Genomic DNA, 27,731 nt, shown 5'->3' with positions numbered 1-27,731 from the left:
ACATCCTAACATGAAGAATAATGATATTGAAGTTTTGATGACATCCTAACATTTCTGTTTGTATTTTGCCTAGGCATAAAAGCAAGACAAGGCATTTCATAATATCAGAAATAGATGTATGCAGTTTGTGGGTGACACTGATCTCATAGAGTATGCGAGTTACTGATATGCGAGTCAACTTTAACGTGCCCTGCACCGCACTCAATGCTGCAACCTGCGAAAGGTGTCCAACAGAGTAATAACTCTTGCTGAACTGGCACGATGCAGACTTGGCTAATTATCAAGTATTTGATGCTACACATTCAAATGACTCAGTTGCTGGAAATAACTTAAATGACATGGTTTGCCCTTTCTTGTTTAAAGGACTATGGACAATGAGTTGTGGACTGTAACATCAGGCACCACAAGAATGCTAACACATTGAAAAATGGTTTTTAAATGCACTGTTGAGATGAATCTGAAAAAACGAAATGGTTTTACTCTTCCAACTGAATTGCTTTAACCAGAGATGTTTTGTTTTTTGAAAAAAAAAAAATATTCTACATTGCACGTAGGCAGGAAAATGATTTATGAACTGTTGGGGCAGCAGAATTATGCAAGCAGGAGCGTAATTTATTTTGAGATAAGATGAGTGCGCACATCAAAGTCACCTGTGCGTAGGTTAAGATTCTTAATTGAAGTAATGCTGCCAAGTGTGTGAGCTCTAATTTGAAATGGTAATCTTTGAAACACTGGATACTTTTACAGCCAGCTTAAGGCAGGTAAATGAAACCATGACTGACTTGATGTTTGATTTTTTAACACAGAGTGTGACACGGTTTTTGTTAAACCAACCAGTTTCATGTTTTTGTGGGGACAGCTGTCTCCAGCACACTAATGCAAAGAGTCACCTTTTGATTGTAGACATTTGGAATAATTCTTTGGAAAAGCGCTACAAATGAGTATCCACATGGAATTGCTAGTGTACTGGCCTGGCACATTGTCGGGCATCTTTTGTCACTGAATGGATACCATTTGTTTAATTTGTCTAATGTGATGTTTTTCTGACCAAGAACTGCAGCGAGTGTTCTCACCAAGATTTTATGGACTATAACTTGACTAAATGAATTTTTTCCATGGTGTGATGAAACAGCCACTGCCGGATAGTAGTATGGTGTTTGTGGCTAAAGTTAATATTGTATATGGTAGATATCCCACTTGAAGAAGAGTATTCTCCAAGTCACAATTGCAGGCTGGTAATGCACACATCCATAATTACAGTGATACACTTAGACATAGATTTACCATGAGGCAATGTTTCCTTAGTACTACCAAGCTGCTACAAATGGAGTCCATTTCTATGGCCCATCACTAGAGTGCGCGTAGCTAGGGAGCTAGATTCATTAATTGCAGGAGCTTTATATGCTTGTGACATAGAAACTGTGCACTATAAGCTAGCCACTATGGGTTCTGATGCCAGCTCTGCTATAGAACTTCTGGCCTAGTGGGGCCCATTGATATGCCCAACACTGCTACAAGTATTGACAACCACTGAAAATGGCAGAATTTTAGGTATGAAGACATATTTTCTGCCATAGGGCAGGTCAACAAGACTGCTAAATACACACGATGCATTGTATGGCAAACATTGTTTGATCAGCAGGTGTTGGCTTTTTACTGGGTGGGGGCAACCATCCTCCACACACTGGCACGCAGAGCTACAGTTACCAGCATACATATGGATTGAATTGCTTGCTTTTGATTGCATGAATAACACATGCCATGCTTTGATGTAAATTAGTAGAATTGTTTTTATTTAGATAACCTGGTGCCCATGGGTTCACCTTGTTCACGAAATTAGATGGTTTCTGGGTGGGTTCCACATACATGGGGGAATTGTCTAGTCACACAGCCCACAGTTACGCTTGAATGCCCTGGGATCAGGGGGAGGTAGGCCCTTAGAGTGAAAGGCTGCCAGGTTTTAGAATTGGTAACCATACATAAATGCAATAGTGCATTGTAGATTAGACTACACCGGATTGCCTTGACATTTTAACTGCATGCTGCTTTTTAACTGACAATCAGTTATACAAAATTGATTTAGGTATTTTTGTGTAGGCCATGTTTTGGCTAGAGTAAATGTCCATGTTCACTTGGTGTAGGTATTTTTTTTTGTGTAGGCCAGGTTTTGGCAAGGGTATATGTCACTGTTCACTTTGTGTACATTTTTGTTTAGGTAGTGTTTTACCTTGCATGCCACGCTAACTAACCGCTAGAAGATAGTTTGCTTAAACCTCTTGCAAAGCCCCAAGGTCTTTATCACTGCACTAAATACTATATTGATAGGTATTAGTCAGCATTTGTCGCACAAACGTTGAATAGGGGTGGAATGTAGTGATACACGAAATTGCAGCCTTGCCAATCAGGGCTTTAGATGACAGCATTAGCCGCTGAAAGCCAATAGTGTATTCAAAGTATGTGCTAAAAATGCTGACAGTAGTCTGTTGTAGCACTTCCATTATGCAGTAGTGAGCTACAAGGGATATGCAGACCTAGTATGAAATAGGTCACATTATGCATTGTTGATAGACCGGCAGGGAGAGGGTCCCTAGCTCTGTAGCTAATAGGTTTTTGGAGTGTTTGGAACATCATGGCACCTATATAGCGCTTAGATAGCCAGTCTTAAGCGCTATAAACACTAAGCTATGAGTGCATGCCTTTTAGAGCTTGCAGATGGGGTTAATACATCCCTGCTTCCCTTAGAATATTCAGCCTCACTAACGGTAGCCCTGGCTCCAAGCTAATCTTGCTTTTCTCTGGGAAGGCACTGATAAGGACATTCCAGTGTTCGCGGAGAGGGCTCCAAGGGAGGGGGTAGGAGCGAGCAGGGAGCATCTCAGAGAGAGCTGGGTTTTTTCCATGAACCAGCCCATATTTTTGCACAGGGAAAGTTCTGGAACTATGCGTCATGGTGACTGACATCACGAGATTATAAAATATCCATGCACACATGACTCGGGGGGAGATCGTCCTGTGGACTTGATTCGTGTACAGTCAAGTGCCCGGAATTGGCTCTCACGGTGTCCTCCAGCATTGTTTTTCTATGAAAAGCCCAGGTCTCCCAGTGCTGATTAAAGGGACGTAAGACTGTGTTTCTCTATGTTTTCTCTATGTTTCTCTATATTTCTCTATGTTTCTCTATGTTTATCTAAGTTCCATGTTTCACTATATTTTGCATTGTTCTAAGTTTATGCTTTGTAATATTCTTTAACTTGAATCCCAAATGTATATGAAATTCACTGCTTAGAATAAATATGCTAAAACTTTGAGGGTGTCATTTGTCACTAGCATGAGATCACTGCTCAGCACAATAGAACCTGTATTTTGGGCTGAATTGGGTATTTTTGCTCTCAAAGGGCTGGCCCCGAGGAAGATTTTGCCCATATCAAGACAGCGCCCTGGTAGGGTGGAAGAGGTATGCGCAGTCGGAAGAGGTCGCGGATCAAGACGCCCCATGAATACTCAAAGTCCACGGCCCCAAGTGGCGCAGTCCTCGTGCCTAAAATGTGGATATGACCTCCCGCACCCAGCAGACTGTCCAGCAGCAGGAGTGAAGTGTGGACGATGTGGGGGCACAGACCATTTTGCAAGAGTGTGCAGATTGACGGTCCCGAAAATGGTCCCCAGGGGACCTGTCCGGGCTGGCTCTTTCCGCCCCCAGAGAACATCCAACGTTGCCCAGGTGGACCAGGCCGACGATGGCCCCCCTCAAGAAGGTGAGGAGGAAGAAGAAGATGAAGAGAATGTTTTCTTCGTGTCATGCGTAAGAATGCTGAAATCGCACTCCAAGAGACAGCCGAGATGCGACGTACTGGTCAATGGGGATTCAGTACCCATGTTGGTGGACACGGGGGCGTCCGTGAACGTGATGGCCAGGCAACACTATGATGCAATGCAGGCACCCCCACCGCTGACGGCACCGAGAGCGCGCATTTTCACATTTGGAGGCAACCATCCAATCCCACTGGATGGTGTGTTTGTGGCTGACACTCAATATGGCAACTCAGGCATTCGGGCAAGGTTTTACGTCACGCCGGTGAGCACCAACACGCTCCTCTGCTGCGCAGCTGCTGAAGCTTTGGGGATTGTGACATTCGCATACAACGTATATCTTGACGACATCCAGGAGCTCCTGGAGAAGCACACATCCCTCTTTGAAGGCATTGGACAGTTAGTGGGGGAACCAGTCCGCTTGCACATTGATGAGTCCATACAACCGGTGGCTCTGAAGCACCGGCGCATACCGTTTCACCTCAGGGATCTGGTAGACCAGGAATTGGACAACCTTGTTCAGCTGGACATAATTGAGAAGGTGGACGGCCCCACTCCTTGGGTCTCACCCATTGTCGTCGCACGGAAGCCCAAACAACCAGATGCAGTAAGGATTTGTGTCGACATGCGCCTGCCCAACAAGGCGATCAAAAGAGAGAGACACCTAACCCCCACCATGGACGACATCATTGCAGAATTACAGGGGGCGAGATTCTTCTCCAAGCTGGACTTGAGGGCAGGATATCATCAGGTGGTTCTGCACCCTGAGTCCCGATACATCACCACCTTCACCACCCATCGGGGCCTGTATCGGTATAAGAGGCTGAGTTTTGGAGTGTCCTCTGCAGCGGAAGTTTTTCAAAACATCATAAGAGGGGCATTAGCAGATCTGGATGGGGTCATCAACATCAGTGACGACATCTTAGTACACTCCAAGTCAGAGGCAGAACACATGGCCCGCCTTGCAAAGACATTTGAGCGACTCCGTCTCTTGGGACTCACCTTACACAAAGAGAAATGCGAATTCCTCAGGACAACAATCGAGTTCTTTGGGTTCGTGTTTAAAGCGGATGGGGTGTCACCCGACCCCCGTAAGGTGAAGGACATTAGAGAGGCCCGCCCACCTGAAAACGTCGCTGAGGTGAGGAGTTTTTTGGGCATGGTCACTTATTGTGGCCGCTTCATCAGGAATCTAGCGTCCCGCTCTGAGCCTCTAAGATCTTTAACCAAGAAAGACTCCGTGTTGCAGTGGGGGCCCCTCGAGCAGGCGGCATTTGATGACATCCGGGGTGCCCTAGCGGCAGAAGACACCATGGCGTTCTTTGACCCTAGCCTGCAGACGGAAATAGTCGTGGACGCCAGTCCCTATGGTCTGGGGGCGGTCCTCACTCAAGTGGGGCGCGAGCAGGAAGTTCGGCCAATAGCCTATGCGAGCAAGGCACTCTCGGACACTGAACAACGCTACTCGCAAATCGAGAGGGAGGCCCTGGCGGTGTTGTGGGGTTGCAGGCATTTTCGCCTATACATTCTAGGGCGTCCTGTGACTGTCATCACTGACCACAAACCACTGCTACCCATCATGGCAGGCTCCTCCTCCAGACCACCAGTAAGGATAGAGCGCTGGATGCTTGCCCTGCTTGAATACGGCGTGTCGCTGGTGTATCGGCCTGGTGTAAGCAACGCTGCAGACTATCTGTCACGTCACCCATGTGGGGATGCCTGGGCGTCTGTGTCCGCGGAGGAGGCTGATGAACACGTTCGTCTCGTCGTTGAGTCTGCCACCCCCAACTCCATGCAGGTGGAGGAGCTGGAGCTGGCGTCGAATGATGACGAGTGCTTCGCCATTCTAAGACTGGCCATGCAACAAGGTGCGTGGAAGACGGTGCTTGAAGCGCTGGACCGTCGAACATGCGAAGCCAGGGTGGCACTGGAACAGCTCTGGAAGGTGCGGGAAGAACTTGCATTCTCGGAATCGGGACTCCTGCTGAGAGGCGACAGAATAGTGGTGCCACAGACGAAGATCCCACAGATAATCGCTCTCGCCCACCAGGGCCATCAAGGGGCACCCAAAACAAAGGCTCGGCTTCGCCAGAAGGTGTGGTTCCCGGAGCTAGAGCGGAGGGTAGAAGAGTTTGTGGCCTCGTGTCGGTGGTGTCAGGCCGCATCCCCAGCCCAGCGGGACCCATCCATTGAGACAATGCCTAGGGGAACCAAGCCATGGGAAGTAGTGCATGCTGACTTCGGCTCTACATCTAGAGGGACGCACTTCCTAGTGATGGTCGACGAGTGGTCGCGATACCCGGAGGTGGAATTTGTGGAGTCGCTGGCGTTTGGTGACGTGGTGATCGCCGTGGAAAAGATCTTCGCCACCCATGGCCTTCCATCGGTTGTGTGCACTGACAATGGCGCACCGTATCAGGGTGAGAGCTTTGCTGAACTCTTAAAGAACTATGGCATTCAGCACAGGAAGGTCACACCCCTCTGGCCCAGGGCAAACGGGGAGGCCGAGCGCATGATGCGCACCCTTAACAAGGTGTTCCGGATCGCCCAAGGCAAGGGTGAATGTCTGCAGAGGGCCCTGTATGTATTCCTACGGGGATACAGAACCACTCCCCATTCATCGACGGGAGTAGCACCGGCGGAGGCCCTCTTCCAGAGGTGCCCTCGGGATGTCGTACCTGAGGTAGGGGCCCGAGAGCCCGCCATCATTGACAATGAGCAGGTGGAGGAAGATCGGCTGGCAAGAACTCGGGCGGAGAACATGAGAAGAGGTCTGAAGCCACCCAACATTGCCCCAGGGGATGAGGTATTAGTGAGGAACCGTCATCCGCAGGGCAAGCTCTCCCTCACATACGAGCCCGCCCCCCTGGATGTTGTAGCGGTGAAGGGGTCTATGGTGACTGCATCAGATGGGACATCGTCGGTGACCAGAAATGCCAGTTTCTTTAGGAGACTGGGTGACCCGGGAGCGAATCGAGGAGAGGCTGGCGAAGAACTACCCGACGATAGTGGAGGAGATGTCCCCACCATGGACTCGCCTGTTCGCGGAAGAACCGACTCAAGTACTCCGGTAAGGGACAGTGGCAGGAGGTACCCCCTGAGAACAGGGCGTGGGAAACCTGCCCACCTGAGTGACTATGTGACGGACTGATCTGGGGCCATATTGGCGATGGGTCGCCGGACTGTGTGAAGGCACCGCTGGGGATCCAGGGTGGTTGCCAATAAATGGGGGATTCCTAATGTGTGTGCTGTAAAGTAGTGATTAGTCAGTTTTGTGTGCTTTAGAACGTAGAACAATTGTATCCTCCTTTGTGTTTGTTGTTATGGAAAAGGAGGAGTGTGGCGTGGCCCCTTTAAGGGCAAGCACGCGACGGAGTGACGTTCACTCCGTCGCGTGCCATATAAATAAAGGGGCGTCGCCCGGCGGCAGCAGAGCCACCGGGGAGCCCACACGAACAGCATCGGTCTCCGTGTGTCTCTGTGTGCACGGGGGTGTGGGGGGCTCACGGGGGCGGCGGGATCGCCCGCTAACAACACTGAACTTCAGATTCACCAGAAAGATATCAACAAATACAAATTGAGAATGTTTGATTAAAACAACTCTTTTCTTTGTGGGATCCCAGCACTATGACCTTTGACTTTTAATTTTTAAATCAAGCAGCATCAACTCTACACACATGACACTTTATAGGACATCTAGATAATTAGATGATGTATTATTTTATTTTGGGGTATTTAATGTAGCACAGAACTAGCCCCATCGTTGAGTGAAGTACTTTAGAGGCAATGTGCCGGATTGTCATAAATGAGTGCACATGAAAGGCGCGCAGAGCACGCGCCTGAATTCGATCAATATTCAGCACAAAGTGAATTGCGCTGCTCCCTCAATAGCAAAAATGTCAGGCTTTCTAATAAATAATGTTCATTACTCCTAGTCCAGCTCTTCCTCGCCACAGTCCTTACTTGTGAGAAGATAACCTGTCCCCTGCAGGGACTCTTAGTGAAGAATGGTTGCAAAGCCCCTGCCCCTGTAGGTATTGTCGTCTCCTCTATCCCACAGTCCTCCTGGTACTTGATTAAGCCAAAAGCACCAAGTGCGTCCATCTGAATGGGAGGGAAAGGTAGGTTTAAGGACTGTGACAAGAAGTGTTCGACTAGGAGTCAATCCTTGGAATATTTGCTGATAATCTTCATTACCATCTCAATCTTCCTCATCGCGGTTTGTATATGTGATAGGCATCCCCTCCTCTAGCCAGGCAGCCTAGCCTTCTATTCCCTAAATTAAAACATTAATTTTAAATATGCATTTAATAAATAAAGAACACCTCTAGGCTCCTCCACCTCTGGAGGAAGGGTTCAAGAGGCTCTCACGGCCCTCCATCCACCCATTTGTACTGTCACAGGAGCAGGTGCCATCCCTTTCGATGTAGGATTAGTTACGAAAAACTTTTTTCCTTTAAATTTGCAGTAAGCCAGGACCCAGGGTGGCATTTTTCAAGAGCACCTGCTCCAGGCAGCAGTTGATTTCTGCTTCAAATGTTTTCCCCGACCAAACCCAATGAAACGGTTTCGATGAGGGCTAATTTCACAGGCCGCCTTCATCACGAAGCGTCTGTGGCATCAGATCCATCAGACCGTCGCTAGATGCTTCACCTGTTTGATTTTTCAAAGCAGAAGCATAATTTGAGCACCCTGTGCAGGATTGAACCGGTGGAATAATCACCCCAAAAGAAGTCCAATAGCACCTGATGTCACCTGCTTCTAAGCTCTGCAAGAATAGATTTAATTTATTTCTGATAATGGAATCCAAATCAATGTATGAATTTGGGAAGGGTGAAGTGCTGAGTCGGACAGGTCGAGATTCAATCATGTGAAGTGCAGGTTGTCCCCGTAGCAGAGGGGAGTGCTTACCTCACTGAGCTATCCAGACCATTCCTCTAACATTGTCTTGCTGACATCTGTGTTGAGACGCTATGTGGCGCCCATACCTGCCCCAACAATATTGCTTCCTCTGCCCCATCTCTGGCATACTCTTCTTCCACACACAATATCCATTTTTGCAAGGCCCTCCAATCACAACACAAGCAAAACATGGGAGACTATATGCTTCGAAAATGAGGCCATTATTTGAATAAGAATCCATAATATTATCTCAAAATATCTATGTCACTCCAACCCCTGAATACCATTGGCTTTGATCATCTATAATTTTCTGGGCTAACTCCCACCCCTACATTTGATGACTTTTAAGTCCCAAACCAGCAAATGGCTGCTCTCTGACTGTTTTACTTTTGACTATGCTGGTGTACACACCGCTACCGTAATCGTGACACTATGCGTTGTATAGGTCTTAGGTGTTACGGTATTTGTTGGACTGCCTTCACTCATATTTGTTTTTCTTTGTAATTGTGCTAGTCTTACCTCTGTCGGCCCGTATGCAAATTTCATAGCATCTGTTAGATCTGCTTATTCTAGACATATGGTATTCACTTCACTGTAAATCACTGGGATACATACATTTAGAGGCCCAGTCTGCTAGCCAAAAGTATACAAATAAAAAAAACAAGATATACCTTAAAGTAATTACTCCAAATATGTTTGTTACTTTGTACGCTGGTTGTAAAGAGGCTCACATTTTTCTGAATGCTAAACTAGTCACTTTGACCTGGGCGACTCAAAAGCTAAACATAAACGGATTATGCTTAAGGCGTTAATAACTGAGCTTCTAAACCAGGGCCCTGCAACCTGTGGCTCTCCAGATGTTTTGGACTGCGGCTCTAGTGCCTCACTGTTTACTGTGTTGGGTATGGCTGATGAAAGTTGAGGTCTGAAACATCTAGAGAGCAAAAGGTTGCAGTACCCTGAACACTGTTTCCCAAAATGTTTATATTTTTTTACAAAACGTTTACAAGTGTGCTGATATTCCACAGATCCCCAGACCCCCGCTAGATGGCAGTGCAATGTCATGAGCGAAAAGGAATACAGTACTGTCTTCAAAGCCGTTACTCTGGCTCCCAATCCATATGACACAGATAAGCTATTATTATTATTATTTTGCATTTTTAAAGTGCTCACACAGCCCGCGGCCATCGAGACACTGTCACAGGAATTGTTTGTTTTTTTAAATGCATAATTCGCTTTTTTTTCCTTAGTTGCGTATTTATAACACGCTTAAATACCCAGAGGTTTCTAAGGTGGACCCAGGGACCGAACCTGTGTTGCTTCGTGTCATCTTGCTTCCAAGGCGAACACTTTGCCGCTGAGATATCCTCACGAGACATACGAATTGTGAATATTTTATTGCTTGAAATTCACGTCGAGTTCATATATTATTACCTTTGAATGTGCATAACATGTCCGATATTATTTCTTTATTTATTTTTAAATGGCAACAGCTAATTCACTGGGACTGTGTAGTCTTTCGGCGAGAATATATGAACTTTACAATGCCATTATTTCTGTTTATCCGTGTGCAGCATTATCCGTGTGCAGCATTACCAAAATCCAAGGGATTGGTGTGTGATAGATGAGACATCTCAACCATCTTTAAGGATGTGGTCGGTCATTGGCCCGAATTAACACGCTCTACCCTTATTTCTTCTTTTGATGATTTTTTTTAATAAACATGTATCTTTCAAAAGACCAAAGAGAGTATAATGATAACTCTATACTTTTGCATTTTGGTGAGGTATGTGAGAAGGGGCAAAGCGCTCGTCGAGCAGCATGGGTTCGATAGCTAGTCACCCACAGAGAGGAGTTATAGAAAAAGACGATTTCATTTTCTTAAGTAATTGTGCAAAAAGGCTTCTTTTGAGAGCCCACTTCTTCTGCTGGACCCCATCACACCTGCTCGCTCAAATACACGTAACATCATGTTGAACAATGTGTCCTCTGAAAATCAAGTGTATTATTGCTACTTTACATCCGGAACACCGCAGCCCTAAGCTTTTTATAGAAAACAACGTATTCTTGGAGAAGCCAACTCCAGAGGTCATTTCTTGGACCAATTGAGGTATTGTCACAATTCTGTTCCTGATTTCAAAGGTGCAACGGAGTATATCCCTCTGCTATCTTATGTTTTCTTGAATGAGGTGCTTGTTAGTGCACTGCCTGAATGAGGTGATTGTTAGTGCACTGCCTGGATGAGGTGATTGTTAGTGCACTGCCTGAATGAGGTGATTGTTAGTGCACTGCCTGAATGAGGTGCTTGTTAGTGCACTGTCTGAATGAGGTGCCTGTTAGTACACTGCCTGCATGAGGTGATTGTTAGTGCACTGCCTGAATGAGGTGCTTGTTAGTGCACTGTCTGAATAAGGTGCCTGTTAGTGCACTTCCTGGATGAGGTGATTGTTAGTGCACTGCCTGAATGAGGTGCTTGTTAGTGCACTGTCTGAATAAGGTGTTTGTTAGTGCACTGCCTGAACGAGGTGCTTGTTACTGCACTGTCTGAATAAGGTGTTTGTTAGTGCACTGCCTGAATGAGGTGCTTGTTAGTGCACTGTCTGAATAAGGTGCTTGTTAGTGCACTTCCTGGATGAGGTGATTGTTAGTGCACTGCCTGAATGAGGTGCTTGTTAGTGCACTGTCTGAATGAGGTGTTTGTTAGTGCACTGCCTGAATGAGGTGATTGTTAGTTCACTGCCTGAATGAGGTGCTTGTTAGTGCACTGTCTGAATAAGGTGCTTGTTAGTGCACTTCCTGGATGAGGTGATTGTTAGTGCACTGCCTGAATGAGGTGCTTGTTAGTGCACTGTCTGAATGAGGTGTTTGTTAGGGCACTGCCTGAATGAGGTGATTGTTAGTTCACTGCCTGAATGAGGTGCTTGTTAGTGCACTGTCTGAATGAGGTGCTTGTTAGTGCACTGCCTGAATGAGGTGATTGTTAGTTCACTGCCTGAATGAGGTCTTGTTAGTGCACTGTCTGAATAAGGTGCGTGTTAGTGCACTGCCTGGATGAGGTGATTGTTAGTGCACTGCCTGACTGAGGTGCTTGTTAGTGCACTGTCTGAATAAGGAGTTTGTTAGTGCAGTGCCTGAATGAGGTGATTGTTAGTTCACTGCCTGAATGAGGTGCTTGTTAGTGCACTGCCTGAATGAGGTGCTTGTTAGTGCACTGTCTGAATAAGGTGTTTGTTAGTGAACTGTCTGAATGAGGTGATTGTTAGTTCACTGCCTGAATGAGGTCTTGTTAGTGCACTGTCTGAATGAGGTGATTGTTAGTGCACTGCCTGAATGAGGTGATTGTTAGTTCACTGCCTGAATGAGGTGCTTGTTAGTGCACTGTCTGAATGAGGTGATTGTTAGTGCACTGCCTGAATGAGGTGATTGTTAGTTCACTGCCTGAATGAGGTGCTTGTTAGTGCACTGTCTGAATAAGGTGCTTGTTAGTGCACTTCCTGGATGAGGTGATTGTAAGTGCACTGCCTGAATGAGGTGCTTGTTAGTGCACTGTCTGAATGAGGTGCTTGTTAGTGCACTGTCTGAATAAGGTGCTTGTTAGTGCACTTCCTGGATGAGGTGATTGTTAGTGCACTGCCTGAATGAGGTGCTTGTTAGTGCACTGTCTGAATGAGGTGTTTGTTAGGGCACTGCCTGAATGAGGTGATTGTTAGTTCACTGCCTGAATGAGGTGCTTGTTAGTGCACTGTCTGAATGAGGTGCTTGTTAGTGCACTGCCTGAATGAGGTGATTGTTAGTTCACTGCCTGAATGAGGTATTGTTAGTGCACTGTCTGAATAAGGTGCGTGTTAGTGCACTGCCTGGATGAGGTGATTGTTAGTGCACTGCCTGACTGAGGTGCTTGTTAGTGCACTGTCTGAATAAGGAGTTTGTTAGTGCATTGCCTGAATGAGGTGATTGTTAGTTCACTGCCGGAATGAGGTGCTTGTTAGTGCACTGCCTGAATGAGGTGCTTGTTAGTGCACTGTCTGAATAAGGTGTTTGTTAGTGAACTGTCTGAATGAGGTGATTGTTAGTTCACTGCCTGAATGAGGTCTTGTTAGTGCACTGTCTGAATGAGGTGATTGTTAGTGCACTGCCTGAATGAGGTGATTGTTAGTTCACTGCCTGAATGAGGTGCTTGTTAGTGCACTGTCTGAATGAGGTGATTGTTAGTGCACTGCCTGAATGAGGTGATTGTTAGTTCACTGCCTGAATGAGGTGCTTGTTAGTACACTGCCTGGATGAGGTGCATGTTAGTGTACTGCCTGAATGAGGTGATTGTTAGTTCACTGCCTGAATGAGGTGCTTGTTAGTGCACTGTCTGAATGAGGTGATTGTTAGTGCACTGCCTGAATGAGGTGATTGTTAGTTCACTGCCTGAATGAGGTGCTTGTTAGTACACTGCCTGGATGAGGTGCATGTTAGTGCACTGCCTGGATGAGGTGCTTGTTAGTACACTGCCTGGATGAGGTGATTGTTAGTGCACTGCCTGAATGAGGTGCTTGTTAGTGCACTGCCTGGATGAGGTGATTGTTAGTGCACTGCCTGAATGAGGTGCTTGTTAGTGCACTGCCTGGATGAGGTGATTGTAATTGCACTACCGGGATGAGGTGATTGCTAGTGCACTGCCTGAATGATGTGCTTCTTAGTGCACTGCTGAATGAGGTGATCTTTAGTGCACTGCCTGGTCGTTCAGATTTTCCAACAGTTACAATTAATTTTCAATCTCATTTATTGCCAATATCCTCCATAAGGAAATTACCCAGACAACTAACTATCTCAAGTCCCACAATCCCTAAAGGAAGAACGTTGTGAGATGGCACAAATCATTTTCCCACTCGCCTGTCTCCCATACGGATGTACGTTAATATAACGAAAACCAAAATTTCGAAATACAAAATCATGAAAAGTTGCATTTTCTAATTTGAGATTATTTGTCCTCCGCAACACATGTGCATGCGGGGGACACCCCCGTGACCCTCGGATACCATAATACCGAATTAGGGGATTGGGGAACACCCCTGCAATCCCTGCTCCCCTAATTCAGTATTTCGGAATACGAGATGTGTGTAGTCCCAAAATGCGGGACTATGGGAGATGCAGGATTTTAAATGCAGTATTTTCGTTGAATACCTCCCATACATGGATGCAGTGTTAGCTGCTAATCCTCCCTTTGGTTCTGATGGGCCATTTGTTCGAATAAGTATCTGAAGGCCCTTTTCAGTCCATGAACTTTGAATAGTTTTCTGGAAAAGTGTGTCTCATGGCAAACACTAGATACTGTGTTACACCACTTGTGGTGCTTCCACAATTTGCATTGAGTTTATCCCTAGTGACGCCTACAAACACGACATTCAAACAATCAGCATTGCGTCAGCGGGCCGCACTGGCTCGTACCGAGATAAAACCACGGGTTCTGGTGCTAATACAACCCAATGCGGCCCACTGACCCTGTGTGTATCACTGTGATCACTCTGGCCCAAACTTCTATTCTGCTGATGGTGAACGATTGACAGGTATTTGGGAATCACGTTTGCGTTACCAGTAAAATGTACATTCATTGTGAAGAGCTTTCCAAGAATCAAAACAAGTTTGCCACTAAGAAAAAAGAAAAGCGAGCACTTCAAAACTGAAAGATCACTCTTTTTAGTTCCAATGAGGCCCATTGATAGACGTGCGTCATGTCGGATGGTAAGTAAACTGGGGCAGGAGTGAGATGGCTCACAACGCTTCACCAGTAGATGAATACTCCGTTTCAAGCAATTAGACTGGCTGCAGTGTCTACCCTGGGTAAATTAATGGTATCTCCCATCCATTAGTCTGCTCCTCCTTTCTAAGAATGCAGTGGTATGGAATTCTGTGAAACACCTGGTGCTGCTTCAGAGGGAGCCACCACATTGTTCAAGAACCATAATATCCCATCTTTGTGTCTTCAAATTCCTCATCGCATTTGTTAGTAATCTGTGCCAGAGATCTGGAAATAAAAAGCCTATCTGACTCAGCGATGGCAACTCCATACGGAGAGCTCACTATCTGGGCCATGAACAGCAAGATTCAGAGGCCTGTTTCAGTCCCACTCTTGTCACTGCCAGCCTTCCAAGACACCAGCCTGACATTTTCCCTAATCCTCCCTTTTCCACATGTTAGTTAATAACTCTTGCATGTAGTCTCTGTGAGACGGGGTTCTGTCATTCCACAAACTCTGAACCAAGATTTCTCCACTCGCCGGCATGTCCAGGATTCCAGTTCCAGTGCCAAGACAATTCATACTGCAAAGGTTCCAAGATACCAGAGTGACACCCAATATCTCATCGTGAAGGATACACAGCTGATGTGCTTATCGCCGTAGAGCTCGCCCCAGAAGCGTCACTGGTCACAGTTGTAAATAGCGCATCATAGGCATGTTCTAGGCCTTCACAGTTCTAGATCACCAGCGCTAAAGAAGATCCGTTTGGTAACACAACCCATGTCTTGGCCTTTATCTAGAAATGGGTGTGGCTTTGCTATTGCCATCTTGAACTGAGCCGAAGTCCTTCACTTAGTTTTGTTATGGCGATCACAACTATCTGTGCAAAACATTACCTGTAAGTTTATATTTGACAATAAGGCCCTGGTGGTCCTTGTGTAACATTATATGAACCAATAGATGAGTGGAAACCCAACTCATTAGCACACTCATCTCAGTCCCTCAAACTCTCCTGCCTGATTTTATGAAATTACTTTGTGTGATGAATCAGACAAAAAATCGTCTCTGCATGTTGCACGTCACACCCATTCAACTTCCACTCACCAATTCCCTTGTGCAAAGCCTTGTAATCATGATGGCTTGTCTATATAACAGAGCAGTCATTGCTTTGGTTTTTTTCCCCATAGAGTGGCAAAGATCAACAAAAGGTCCATAAATTTAGATAAGGAAAAGCAATCTGTATGATGGTGTGAGAGAAGTAGCTACTCAGATTGAACCTAAGGTGAAAACAATGAATGCATAACCATCTTCTCACTGGGATCTTTTAAAAAAAGTTTGATTCATAAAACGAATTTCTAACAGCACATTTAAAGTGTATAGTCAGCCCAACAACCAGCCCAAAAACATTTGAGACCCGAAAAATCAAGAATACATAAAAACAAAACAACCCAATAAGCCTTCCTAAGAAAAAAGAAAAGAACAGAGTTACAAATATCCTACCAACCACTCAGACAGAATGGAAGCGTGTGAATGCATTGCTTTGACGAAAGACCGTGCCACGGATACTGTCTTTAAGAGATGGAGTATTGATAGCAGCACAATTAGCTCTAGCAAGCATAGTCTACGGTGAGTGATCATGGGAGTTGTAGTCTAAAACAGCTGGAGAGTCGCAGGTTGTAGATCTTAGGTAAACAAACACTCAGGCCCTGATCATCCCTCATCATGAATGGGGTGCATTTTATCCCAGATTACTGAAGGCTGTAATTTCCGGACTTTTATTTGGTGATCCTGAAAATCCACCCCATTATAAGTATACTGCAGGGATAACAATAATGATGTGGATTTACTGAAGCCAAAAAAAAAACTGCATTAAAGATTTTTTTTTAACTCATTTCTATCCATCCTTCTTTTGATGATGATATGGATTGGGCACGGTAGCACCACATTGCAATGCAGATTTCAACTTTGCACAGGCCGTGCTGGCTGCTATAACTATGAATTCACTGCACATACAGGACCCGGGGCACAGACACCTGGAAATCACTGCATGCATGAAACTAATCATTGCTGTGTTTCTAACATGTGTGGACTTGCATCAGACATGGTCTCAGCAGGGCTTCCCCCAGCAGAGAAACCACAGAGACCAGGGTGTCCCCCATGCGGCAGTAGGCCTATTGCCCCAATAAGAAAGTGGATCAACTCCTCTGTCACAGATGGGCTGGCAACTGTGCTGGCTATCTTGCTTCCCTCTACAAAAGGGCAAAGTATTTGTCGCTTTCAAAAGACAGTGTTACCAAAAAACAGGTAAGGTTCCCAAACTTTTTTATCGGGGGACCAAGACTCAAAGGGAACTAGCTCGTAGATGAGCACAATATGCAACATGAAAAAGAGTCTGGTACCCCGCTTTCCATTCCCCAGTGTTCTAAAACGAAGCCACAATTAAATCAACTTTTACAAAAGACTTTATTGAAAAATTTATTATTTGCACATGTTGTATAACATTAAAAAGGCACTAAGTGCCAAACACACAATAAGACACATTTTAGGCACTATGCCAATGGATTAAAAAGGTATGAATCACAAGAAAAACCAAAAAAACGTTGTTCAACAGTCAAACGTCTCAGAAAGGGGATACACACAAAAAGGTGTTATAACAAGGTTTCATATCATTCTGACCACTTTGTTCATGTGAAACACAATCCCATAGTGAATTAGCATGGGTATTCTAGATCGTTGTGCAAATAATACATTTTTCAATAAAGTCTTTTGTAATCATTATATACATTTTGGGTTTAGGTTTTTAGACAGTAGCCTATATGTGAGGCATCTGTGGTTGATTTAATTGTGGCTTCGTTTTAGAACACTGGGGAATGGAAAGAGGGATACCAGACTCTTTTTCATGTTGCTTTCAAAAGACAGCCAATTTTATCATTTAGTGGAAACTTTGTATTTTTCTCATTTAGTGGAAACTTTGTATATTTCTCTCCTCACAGAAGTTGGCTTCTCTATCTCTCTGTGGCAGCAGCCTGTTCGTTCTTTCGCATATAGGGAGCACATGTACTCATCCGCCCAGATGGTCCATAGTGCATAAACACACAGGCACGCATGTGCTCTCCAGCATAGGCTCGAACAAGGCACTGTGATTGCTACCCTTTTCAGGATACATATCTTGAAACACTTGTGTTTAGGTGCGTTATACATGCCATACCATATCATATGTATCATTATCTCACCTGTATTTGAAGTTTCGGGTTCTCCAGAATGATGTCTCTCTCTGCAATCACAACTTCTCCATTGTCCTCCGCAATGCAGACAGCCCTCACTTGGATCATGTTGCCTGCCGACAAGCAATCTTCATATAGGCTGTAAGCAATGTTGAGTGGCGTCACTTTCTCTGTAGAGGTAAAGACATTCAAAACAATATCATTTAAAATTTCTCCCTGAGTTAGGGTTAAAATCCACATTTCTATTGTATCTCATGGCTTTAGACTCCTGCTCATCTTGCAGATTGCTCGCACTACTAAAAATGACAACAATACGTGTCTGGCATAAGAGTTGAACCACAAAGCACTTGTCAGTGCTATAACCTGAGCTATGTTCATTGTAACCCTCTAATTCAAGGTTGAGAATGGATTGTTTCTCTAATGTAGATGCAACGGGTGGTTGTGATGATTTGGATCATATGCCCAGGGTAACCAATAAGGAATGTAAGTACAACGGATTTACCACCACACTGCGCATACACGTTAAGTTTAGATGAATGGAATTTTTAATGAAAGTAAAAACAGCTGACACATGTTTTAACCACAAGGTCTTCTTCCAAGATTGACGTGACAGCCCCACAACAACAATACTGAATAAGATTCATCCTTAAACAGGTGATACATGTAGGAAAGTTAGAGGCAGTGAAGTGCAGTGGTTCTTGTATAGGTAGGTAGTGGTAGTGGGTTCATGTAGAAATACAAACATTCATCATAAATGAAATGCACACATTCTGGCAGTGAGCACATATTTTAAAATGATCTAGTTCAGGGTAACAGATCATCTGTCCAGTTTGCACTATGTGCATAAATACTAACATGAGCTAATAAACTAACAACCCATCCCATTAACTTGTAACCTGTCATTAACAAATGAGTGCAAACTGGGCTCAGATGTGATGAACTGAAAATGAGTGTGCTTCAGCAATGGACTTAAAACGTGCAAGCAGAATGGCTCTGTGATTTCTTTCAGCATGGCACAAATTGCGAAGATGGAATGTGCCCTGCTGAAAAATAATATGTTTAAGTCAGGTAGCCAAAGGAAGGCAAATGTATCTTTTTGCTGTCCAACAGTAATACCAAGTGGGTTTCAGTGGCATGATCTGATCAGAGGGGAAGGATTCTGTTTACTGACAGGGTGAGATTATAAAAGACACAGTGAGAGTGTGTGAGGGTAGATGTTCAGAGACATGCAGTGTAGAGGTTCAGAATCTTCCTGGTAGATGGCAGGCTGAGTTCGAGGAGGTGGGTGGCAGACTAGAGAAGCAGAGATTTTGGTATCCAAGTCGTGTCCTTCTTTTGGGCTGCCCAGGTGTGCTGAGGTCACGATATCTCTTATCGGGAGCAGAGCCCAGAAAGGAGGGTTATTCCAGAGATAGCAGTGCAGGAATCTCACCAACTTCCAAGGACATAAGTGAGGTGGATGCCTGAATTTATGTGTTTTGTAAAGTTAGTTAGGGACAGCAGGTTTCTTTCATGTGTAATGTTCCTTGATGTGAAATGAACTCAGCTTTGAAAATTCAGAAAAGGGGTTTGTTCTGCGGTCATTTTATTTTCCTTCCCTTTTCTTTCTCAAACTGCGACTATTACCAAATTTAGCAGAGTACAAGTTTGGTGGTAAAATGAAAACCGAGTGTGTCTATTAATTAATGCAAATTGTATCATGTAGTATACTATATTCTCTTTTGTACCCAAGTTTATACCGCATGGCATGTTTTCTGAATAGAACCAAATAACAGTGTATATAGTTTTTAAACTAAGTCAGTCTGGGTTGAGTTTTCTGTGCATAAATGTGTGGCACAGAGATTGTGAGGTTACAGGGAAAATCCCCCGTTTACTGCAGGTGGTAATTAGTTTTACCACACATGGTAAAAAATATGAAGTCATTTTTGGTGTTCATAGTAAGTAACTTTAAAAGTGTGTGATGCATGTGTGTCTGATGACTCATTCATCATGGCAATGTTTTGTGGTTGGCTACTAGAGCATAGCTCAGCATCGTAGATAAGTTGCTGAGGGAAAACAGTGACACTGTCAAATATACGTATAATAAGTTCAGTGACGTTTACTTTGGGAGGCCGAGGGATGAAATACAGGCTTTAGGGTATATTCTAAGGGGAGCATTACCACTCTAAATAGGAAAGACACCAATGTGAAATTGCCTAATGTAACTCTGCTATGCCAGCTAATTCCTTCACAACAACTGGTGGGGACATATAAAAAGATGAAGTTTGACAATGATCACAACTCAAATGTTTCCGATGAGAATCTCCTCAATTGGGACATTAAGCCCCAACCACCCCAGGCCCAAAATAAGTTAAGGTGTTTAGCATAGTAATGGGGGCAGCATGACAAATGTAAAAAAAAGGTTCATGGTTACCCCAGGACCAACCAAGTGTTCTTGTTACTCCCTATTAGCAAGTTGAATCAAAGTTCATAGCTTAGTTTCAGTCATTTCAATACAATTATTCAGTCCTTAAATTATATTCTCCATATCTATATTTAGTAACTCAGTTCTTTTATTTCTTCATAAAGGAAGAGATAATCCTAAAGCATCCTAAAACCAATGCATTTTGAAGCTCGGTCTGTCTTCAGGGCTAAACACTGCATGTGTCTGAAAGGTTGTGAATAACTGGGTTATTCATGTAACGTACATGAGGTTAATACGCACATTCTGAACTTAAACTGTAACAGTTTTTTCATCAATGTACTTCAAAGAATTATAATAGGTATTAAATTGATTATTTGAATAACGGGAAGCCAATATTAATGAAATGTAGTGGTGCCTAACCTTAATCATTTTTTGACAGCAGGACAAATGCCACATCATCTTTGCCCAAGAATGTACTGCTCAATTCATTGCATGACAGCATGAAAAATAATAAAACAATGGAGGAACAACTATTGATCTATCTTGTCATAAGAATGTCTCAAGTAAAAGCAAATGAAGATTGTTACCACTTTACGGGGAAAAGAAATCTTCTGTCAAAGGATATCCCGAAAATCACTGCCCCCCAATGTCAGTAAGATTGGAGATCCCATAAACACATTGTGCCCCCCCCCATCAACCACCTGCCCATAGTGTTGGGACTGAGGCCACTGATGATACAGTTGGTCTTCTTTGGATAAGTGTAAGGGCATTTCAGCACATCAAAAGGTTGCTATAGGGTGAACTCCAAATGCGCACGGAACATATTTTCGTACCGACCAGGAAAGAATCATCGCTCACTAGTTGTTCGTGTCCAGTGCGCATTTTTGGCCTAATTCATGGACATTTAGAGCGTAGCAAAGTGACTTTGCACTACCAAAAAAACGGTCCACATGGCCTATAATTCACAGAGGTGCCAAATGTATTTTTGCGGAGCTCTAAGTCACTTTGCACTGAAAAAGTACTCTTTGCACCGCTCTAAATGGGCCTAATTCACACAATAAAAGACTAAGTTCACGCCACTTAAAGCTTTTTTCTGAATAAGGCCCATTCAGCGTGGTGCAAAGAGTACTTCTGCAGTGCAAAGTGACTTTGCTCCACAAAACAATACTTTGCACCGTGTTTATTGGCCGTGCAAAGTCACTTTGCTCCGCTCCAAATTTCCATGAATTAGGCCCTTTGTGTCTTGTGTGCTGTAGCCTTCCACAACACTTGGTGTGTGCCTCATGAGTGCAATGAAAGAATACATAGCCAAAGGAACTCACGACACCACCCGAATGCTGCAAATCGATGTTAAGCAATAACGCCAAACTTGAACATTCTTGAGAAAGGTCACAAATCAGAGATTGAAGTTGAAAGATGTGGGTAGGAAGGAAGTAGCACGCCCTCAACACAGTAGACATTATAGGGGCTCCACTGCAGGGACTGATTCCTGACTGAAATGTCAAAGGGGGCCGGATTATACCAAGTCATGGCCCCCATTGGTTTGAGTTGCTATCAACTCTCCATAAACTAGTATCACCAAAAGCATGAGTCCATCTGTGCCCATAGAGGGGCAAACACGGATGGTGTATGTCAGTACTTCTCGAGAGTGGTTTTCAAGGGTCGAGGTCAGAGGAAATGAATGGAATACCCAGAAATGTAGACATTCTCCTTGGGAGCATGGCAATCACTGCCATGCCAAGCCGTGTGACGCACATCAAGACCACATGGGTTCATTGTGTAAATTTGGTCGAGTTCAGAAGAGATATGAAAATGCGAGGCAGGCCGATAGTGGAGGAATCTGCGCACTTACGTTTAATTGAGAAACAGCTGAATTGTTTGCAGGAGTGGCCGTGCAACCTGGCAGTAGTGTTCAGTGGGATAGTCTGTCTGGTTAAAGAACACGCATACTCAGTGCCCTGGAAATGGATTCTTTCTAATTTAAGAGGCACTGGCAGTAGTGTTCAGTGGGATAGTCTGTCTGGTTAAAGAACACGCATACTCAGTGCCCTGGAAATGGATTCTTTCTAATTTAAGAGGCACTGAATGGAACAAACATCACAATCCTGTGCCTCTGGAGATCAGCGCCATATTGGCCAGTCTCCTCCAGTTCATTCAGGTCTTGTGAAAGCTGGACCAGTTGATATGTCTAAATGCTAACACAGTTATTTTGCAGATTCCTGCTCAAAGCCAGCCTTCTCTACCCAGGTGCGTGGACTGAGATCAAAGAAAAATAAAATACCATGAACAAATGGCACGCCCAAACCTGAGAGACAGTATTTATTAACCCCTTAAGTGCCAAGCTATTATGCACGTCTATGCAAAAAGGACGAGCATGTATAAACCCATTGGGAAATGGATACAGTTGTTACGGGCAGGGAGGTTCCGACTTTAAACCTAAATAGTGGGAGGGCGGATTGAAGCAGGGGATATTTGTTCAGTTATAAATGGGTTCAGAGCGTGATTAAATGAAATCAATTTTAATATATTTAAAATATCTAATATTTGTACTCTATGTAGGTTTATTTACTCAACAAACTTCAAAGAGTGCAAATTACATTTTGGAAAACCAACACACCCTCCCAGGGCATTTTTAGCATACAAAGACCCACTATTCGTATCACAACTAGGCACTACAATTTAAACAAGTGTACCAGAATAGCACGTGAAAAATATACATTCTTAGAATGCAAAAACATAATCAGAAGCAGCATTGTGTGAAGAAGGTATTGCTGTGTGTGTCATTTCATCTGAACGAAGGTGTTTTTTTGTCCACTCTATTTGAGGTCAATGGTTCTTACAATGTTAATTTATAATTGCCTTTTCGTTGTGAGAATCAGATTGAAAGCTTATGAAGAAAAAATTAATTATATATCAACAACGTAGGAATCAATGAACTCAAATAGTGAAGAAAAGAAGGGAAAAAAAACTTCATTCAGATGAAATGATAACGATGGGTTATTTATAAAGTGCCTCTACTTAAGCACTTTTCATAGAACATATATACATACAATATCACCCCACCGGAATTGCTACTCAGTTATCGACCTCAGAAGGTTGAAAGGTGGAGGTGGCCTGGCCGGGATTCAAACACAGAGATCACAGGAGCAAGCGTGCAACCCACTGAGCTATTTTACCGGCTATGATACAGAAAGCAAAACCCAAATACCCTGTTTTCAAAATGATACTTGAGCTTATGTTTTTGCATTCTAAAAATGTATATATTTGTAACTAATATTTGGTATGTTACTGTAGTGCCCGATTATGATACATGTAGTTATGTTTTATGTCACAAGCGAGTGTGTGTAATATGCACTCCTGGAAGTTTATTGCATAAATAACCTTATAATGGGCGTCAGTACGACCAGCGGTAGCCATGCCGGTAAAAGTCATGTTTTTTTTTTTTTATCTGGCGCATGGCAATGGGGATCTTTAAGAGATGGGTGCATTAGAAATCATCATACTGGGATTCTGTTGCAATCACTGAGCTGTTTCAGCACAGCAGGCTCGATAGCCCTGGCTCAGTAAATTGCAGACTTACACGCAGTCAAAGGGGGTGTGAGAACATGACTGGAGTGCTAGTGTGGGGATAGAAACAAATGGAAATGGACAATGAGAAACATAGAGCGGGGCACACATAGAAAGGGAGACAGATGGAGAACTCAGAAAATGGAGTGGATACACAGTGTGAGATTGATTTAAATGCCTCAATGAGCCTTAACCGGGCTCCAGCGTGAGAGTGAATTTAAAGCCTCAGAGGAGCCCGGGTCCACTTAAAGCCCTAGATGAGTGAGTACCTGCACTTCTTTTTCCATTGTAAAGTACTCAAGATCACATTGGGCATGAGGAGTATTTCTACCAGAATACGAGGTAGTTGGAAAGTATAAAAGGACATATATTGCCAGAGTGCTGCAAAACAGAATTTCTTTAGACCTAGCTTGTTATTATTGGTACTGAGCAACGTATTTGCGGGAACAAACAGAACCATCTTTTTGACCTTTTAAGGATATTTATCTTCAACAGGTTGAGGGTCCTATTTGGACTAACAAATAGGGTTGTGAGAAGGAAGCCTGGCTACTGCCATCCCCGGAAGACACTGCAACATAACCCAATGCCTTACTGTGGCCTTCAAGCACCCTTTCCCCACCCGCATGGCAGTGGGTCATTTTTAACCTTATTTCTCCATCTCCAGAATATCTTCAATGGAAATAGAAAAAAGACATTAAACTATTCTTTGGGTGATAGGCACAGTAGTTCATTGGGAGTAGTGAGGGGCAGAACAAGACATAGAGGTGCTTTATGGGCCACCAGAGGGAGCTGGTTCACACTTCCAAAAGTAACCCACAAATAGTTGTGGTTCATCAAATGTTTGGCTCGTAAATACGTGTGGACCACTTTTGTGGAAGTGCTCCCAGCCTTACTAATTATCACCAAAGAGTCTGAAATTGTAATATTTTCATACATTTCTATTAAACAAAAAAGAAGTATACATACAAAATATGCCCCCCTGGCAGTGCTTGTAAAACCCTATCTCTCTGCATATTCTTTGCAACATCATCACCCAAATCCAGTGGTCGAAGTGTACAAAAAGAAATAGTGGAACTTATTTTGCCTGCTGGCCTGTTTCCGCTCCCCACACCCCCCATCACTGCAACCCCTCCCAGGCACCATAACAACCCCTAAACAAATGTGCCTGCTGTTTAAGGGAACGCTCAGTGCAGTACACTGAAGTGCAAGTTTCAACTTCTTCCTGCACTTGTGTTTCAAAACGAAACCGTTCCGGAACAGTTTCTTTTTTAAAATAAAAGTATAGGAACAGTAAAACGTAATTTAAAAAAGTAGAGGAGCACTGTTCCCAACCATTCCTGCCCACTTCGACCACTGGCCAAGTGTCTTTCCTTCTTCTGAGACTACCCTCTCTGCTATTACTGCCACCCCCCCACGTTCAATGTCTCGTCCATGGCAGAGTCCACTGTTTTCTGGGAAACTACGTCCTCTGGCATTTACAACGGTGGAAAAGTGGAAGGAGGTAGAAGGGTCAGGATGCACAGGTCCGAGAGAAAGAGAGAGGGACCTGCAGTGGAGGGCTTAGCAAGAGTACATGGTGCCCAGTCAGAAAGATCAACTTTCATGGTTTCACTATTTTGCTCACAGCTGTTTCTGTTAGAGTAGTTGCCCCTTCATCTACTCTCCTTCTAACATCCCTGGATAACCAAAGGGGAGTAACACTGAGGTGCAGGAGTATGGCCTGGCAGGGAGTCTGAGGAGTGGAGAGGGGGAGGTGGACTTCTGGGAAGCATAACCCTCATGATCAATTTTGATGTTGCATTTATGTGGCCTCCTAGTTAGTCAAGCTGCAGATGAATAATAAAAGAGACCCTATTCTAACCCCAGGGCAATTATCTCTCAAAACCCATCCACTACTAATTAAAAGCAATCCATATTGCCTGCCTCTATATTTGCTTGATTGTCTGCATTTAACATGCCGAGTTGTAAAGCCGACATACCCACCTCAGAGTGCCATGAAAATAACTAAAATGAATTGTATCCAAGTGCTGGGTTATTTCTAACTTACCTTCCTTCGAGCCAAGAGTAATGACGGAAGAATCGTTCAGGAGTTCATGTATGGGTTTCCTAGTGTATAGGATGATGCACACAGCAATGTTCACCTTGACAGTCTTGCATTGACATTCGGAGTTTGTGAGAATTAGGTTGTAGTTGACATCTTGACCCACTGCCAGGTCACCAACCAGCTTGATCTTCCCTGAGAATTTTGTCTTTGGTACTGGGTCCCGGACAACTTCATTCTCGTCATCTGCCATGATCCCCATTGATATTAGTACAGAAGAACCTTGTAGGGAAATAAAATAAAATAAATTACAATCACTACTACATCCACCTGATGTGAACATTGATTGATTACAAACCACAAAATACAATTGTTCCTACTAAAAAGGAACTCACTGCTGGAAATGTTGTTGCAGGCAGAAGTAATAACTAGTGTGAGGAATTTGGCCATCTGCATGGTGGGCGTGGGCTTGCCTGGGCTTTTCTGATATATTTAAATAATGGATGATGGTAGACCTACCACAGGGAAATGTGTGGGGCTAATCCATACACATATTCCTATACTCACATCACAAAAATCACATAGATCTGTGTACCATGGCATAGGCACTTCCTTCAGGCACAGTCCGCCGCTGTCATATTTAGTTAGAATGTGACAGCAGAAGCGGGCCGATGTCATCTCAAAGAGGTGGAGGACGAGCTTCCCCCTGCTATTGTGAGCCTAATTAACTGACACAGGCTCCATGGAACCGCCCTGCTCTTTTGTTAGACACTACAGCTGGTGGCAGCAATTAACAAACCGACTGGGGTCACTTCAAGCAGTCCTGCATGGGGCCTGGCTACAGAGGATAACAAAGGAGACAGGAAACCCAACAACCTTTCATATGTAACGTTGTCAAGTTAAAGCCAGTTCCTGCCCTCAGTATCAATGACAGTGAATTGACATGTATGGGCCTATTGTGGCAATAGACCACCCCAGCTAGGGGTAACCCAATTGATAGCTATGAGAATGTGTTTTGCAGTAGCCAGAGAGTCTGGTCTCTCGGCAATCTTCAAGGGAGATCTTCCACTTTAATCAGGTGGCATACAAGGAGGACCGTTAACCAGAGAGATTCTTTGAATGCATCAGACAAAAAGATGAATTGGACATAGTATCACAAGGGAGTGAAACCAGAGCTATTTCTTTTGAGATGAGTGTTCTGCCAAATTAGCTCTGGGACACCCCTAGTTCCTGTTTCACCTGTTTACCGTTTCTTGTGCAATAAAATCTGGTTATGACCTCATGCATACAGAAGGTTGTTGTTAGGGACTCCAGGATTGGTTCACTAAAGTAGGCTCAGCCTACACCAATCACAGTGGCCCACTTGCTTTAAAGGAAGGCTGGATCCCTTCTTTAAGCATATAATCTGAAAACTGCACGCTCCTTGGACAGTGAGTGTCAGAAGGTCTCTGAACCCAAAAACAAGGACAAGGCCGCTGCCTGCAACACACTCCCGAGCTTTGGGCCATCCTCCTTAAAGGACGATGCAAGCCCATGGAAGAAGCTGAGAAAAGTGCAACATCATGCATCTACCACTGTCCACCTTAAAGTACATTCTTGAGCCAGTCGAGTTCCTCGATCCGCAACCGTCTGCAATTCTGTCCGTTCTTAAGATGCAGTCACTTAAAGAAACCTGAGAAGTCTTGTCTAGTGCTTCAGAATCACTGATCAGCACTGAGACCAATGATTCCTGCCCCTGATTCGCTGTACAGGCCAGCCTGTAGCTATTTGTCCAGTTTCACTCACCAAACCATCTTGCTGCCTGATTCCAGCCTCTAACTCCAGTCTCGAAATCTGTCACAGAAGCCTGAAAAGCACCCTGAAGCTGACTCGACCCTGTCGACCCTGTCGAGCACCAAGAACACCTACAGCAAAAGGTACATTAAGTCCCTTTTCTCCCTTTGTGCTGAAGCCAGGAAACCTTAACAAATGGTTGTGGTTATTAACCATACCAACTACCCTCCTGTCAGAATCCAGAGTGCAACCCTTTTCCTTCTTCAAAACTGTCTGTTCTCTGCA

The 27,731-nt window shown here is 44.3% G+C and overlaps 1 protein-coding gene across 2 annotated transcripts in view; it reads right to left on the bottom strand.

Moving 5' to 3' along the window:
• The window catches only part of LOC138580594 (protein-glutamine gamma-glutamyltransferase E-like), a 149,972-nt gene that overhangs the window by 32,021 nt on the left and 90,220 nt on the right, over window positions 1-27,731 (bottom strand). For both annotated transcript variants that reach the window (XM_069651257.1, XM_069651258.1), the window contains exons 2-3: window positions 25,680-25,955; window positions 17,671-17,831 (exon numbers count right to left, since the gene is read on the bottom strand). In XM_069651257.1, coding sequence (XP_069507358.1) covers window positions 17,671-17,831; window positions 25,680-25,955 — 437 coding nt within the window. The remainder of the gene's footprint in view (window positions 1-17,670; window positions 17,832-25,679; window positions 25,956-27,731) is intronic.

Source organism: Ambystoma mexicanum, chromosome 3p (assembly GCF_040938575.1).
Source record: "Ambystoma mexicanum isolate Mex_15411 chromosome 3p, UKY_AmexF1_1, whole genome shotgun sequence".
Taxonomy (NCBI): Eukaryota; Metazoa; Chordata; class Amphibia; order Caudata; family Ambystomatidae; genus Ambystoma; species Ambystoma mexicanum.
The sequence above is the reverse complement of the archived record's forward strand: the minus strand, read 5'-3'. Positions and strand labels throughout refer to the sequence as shown.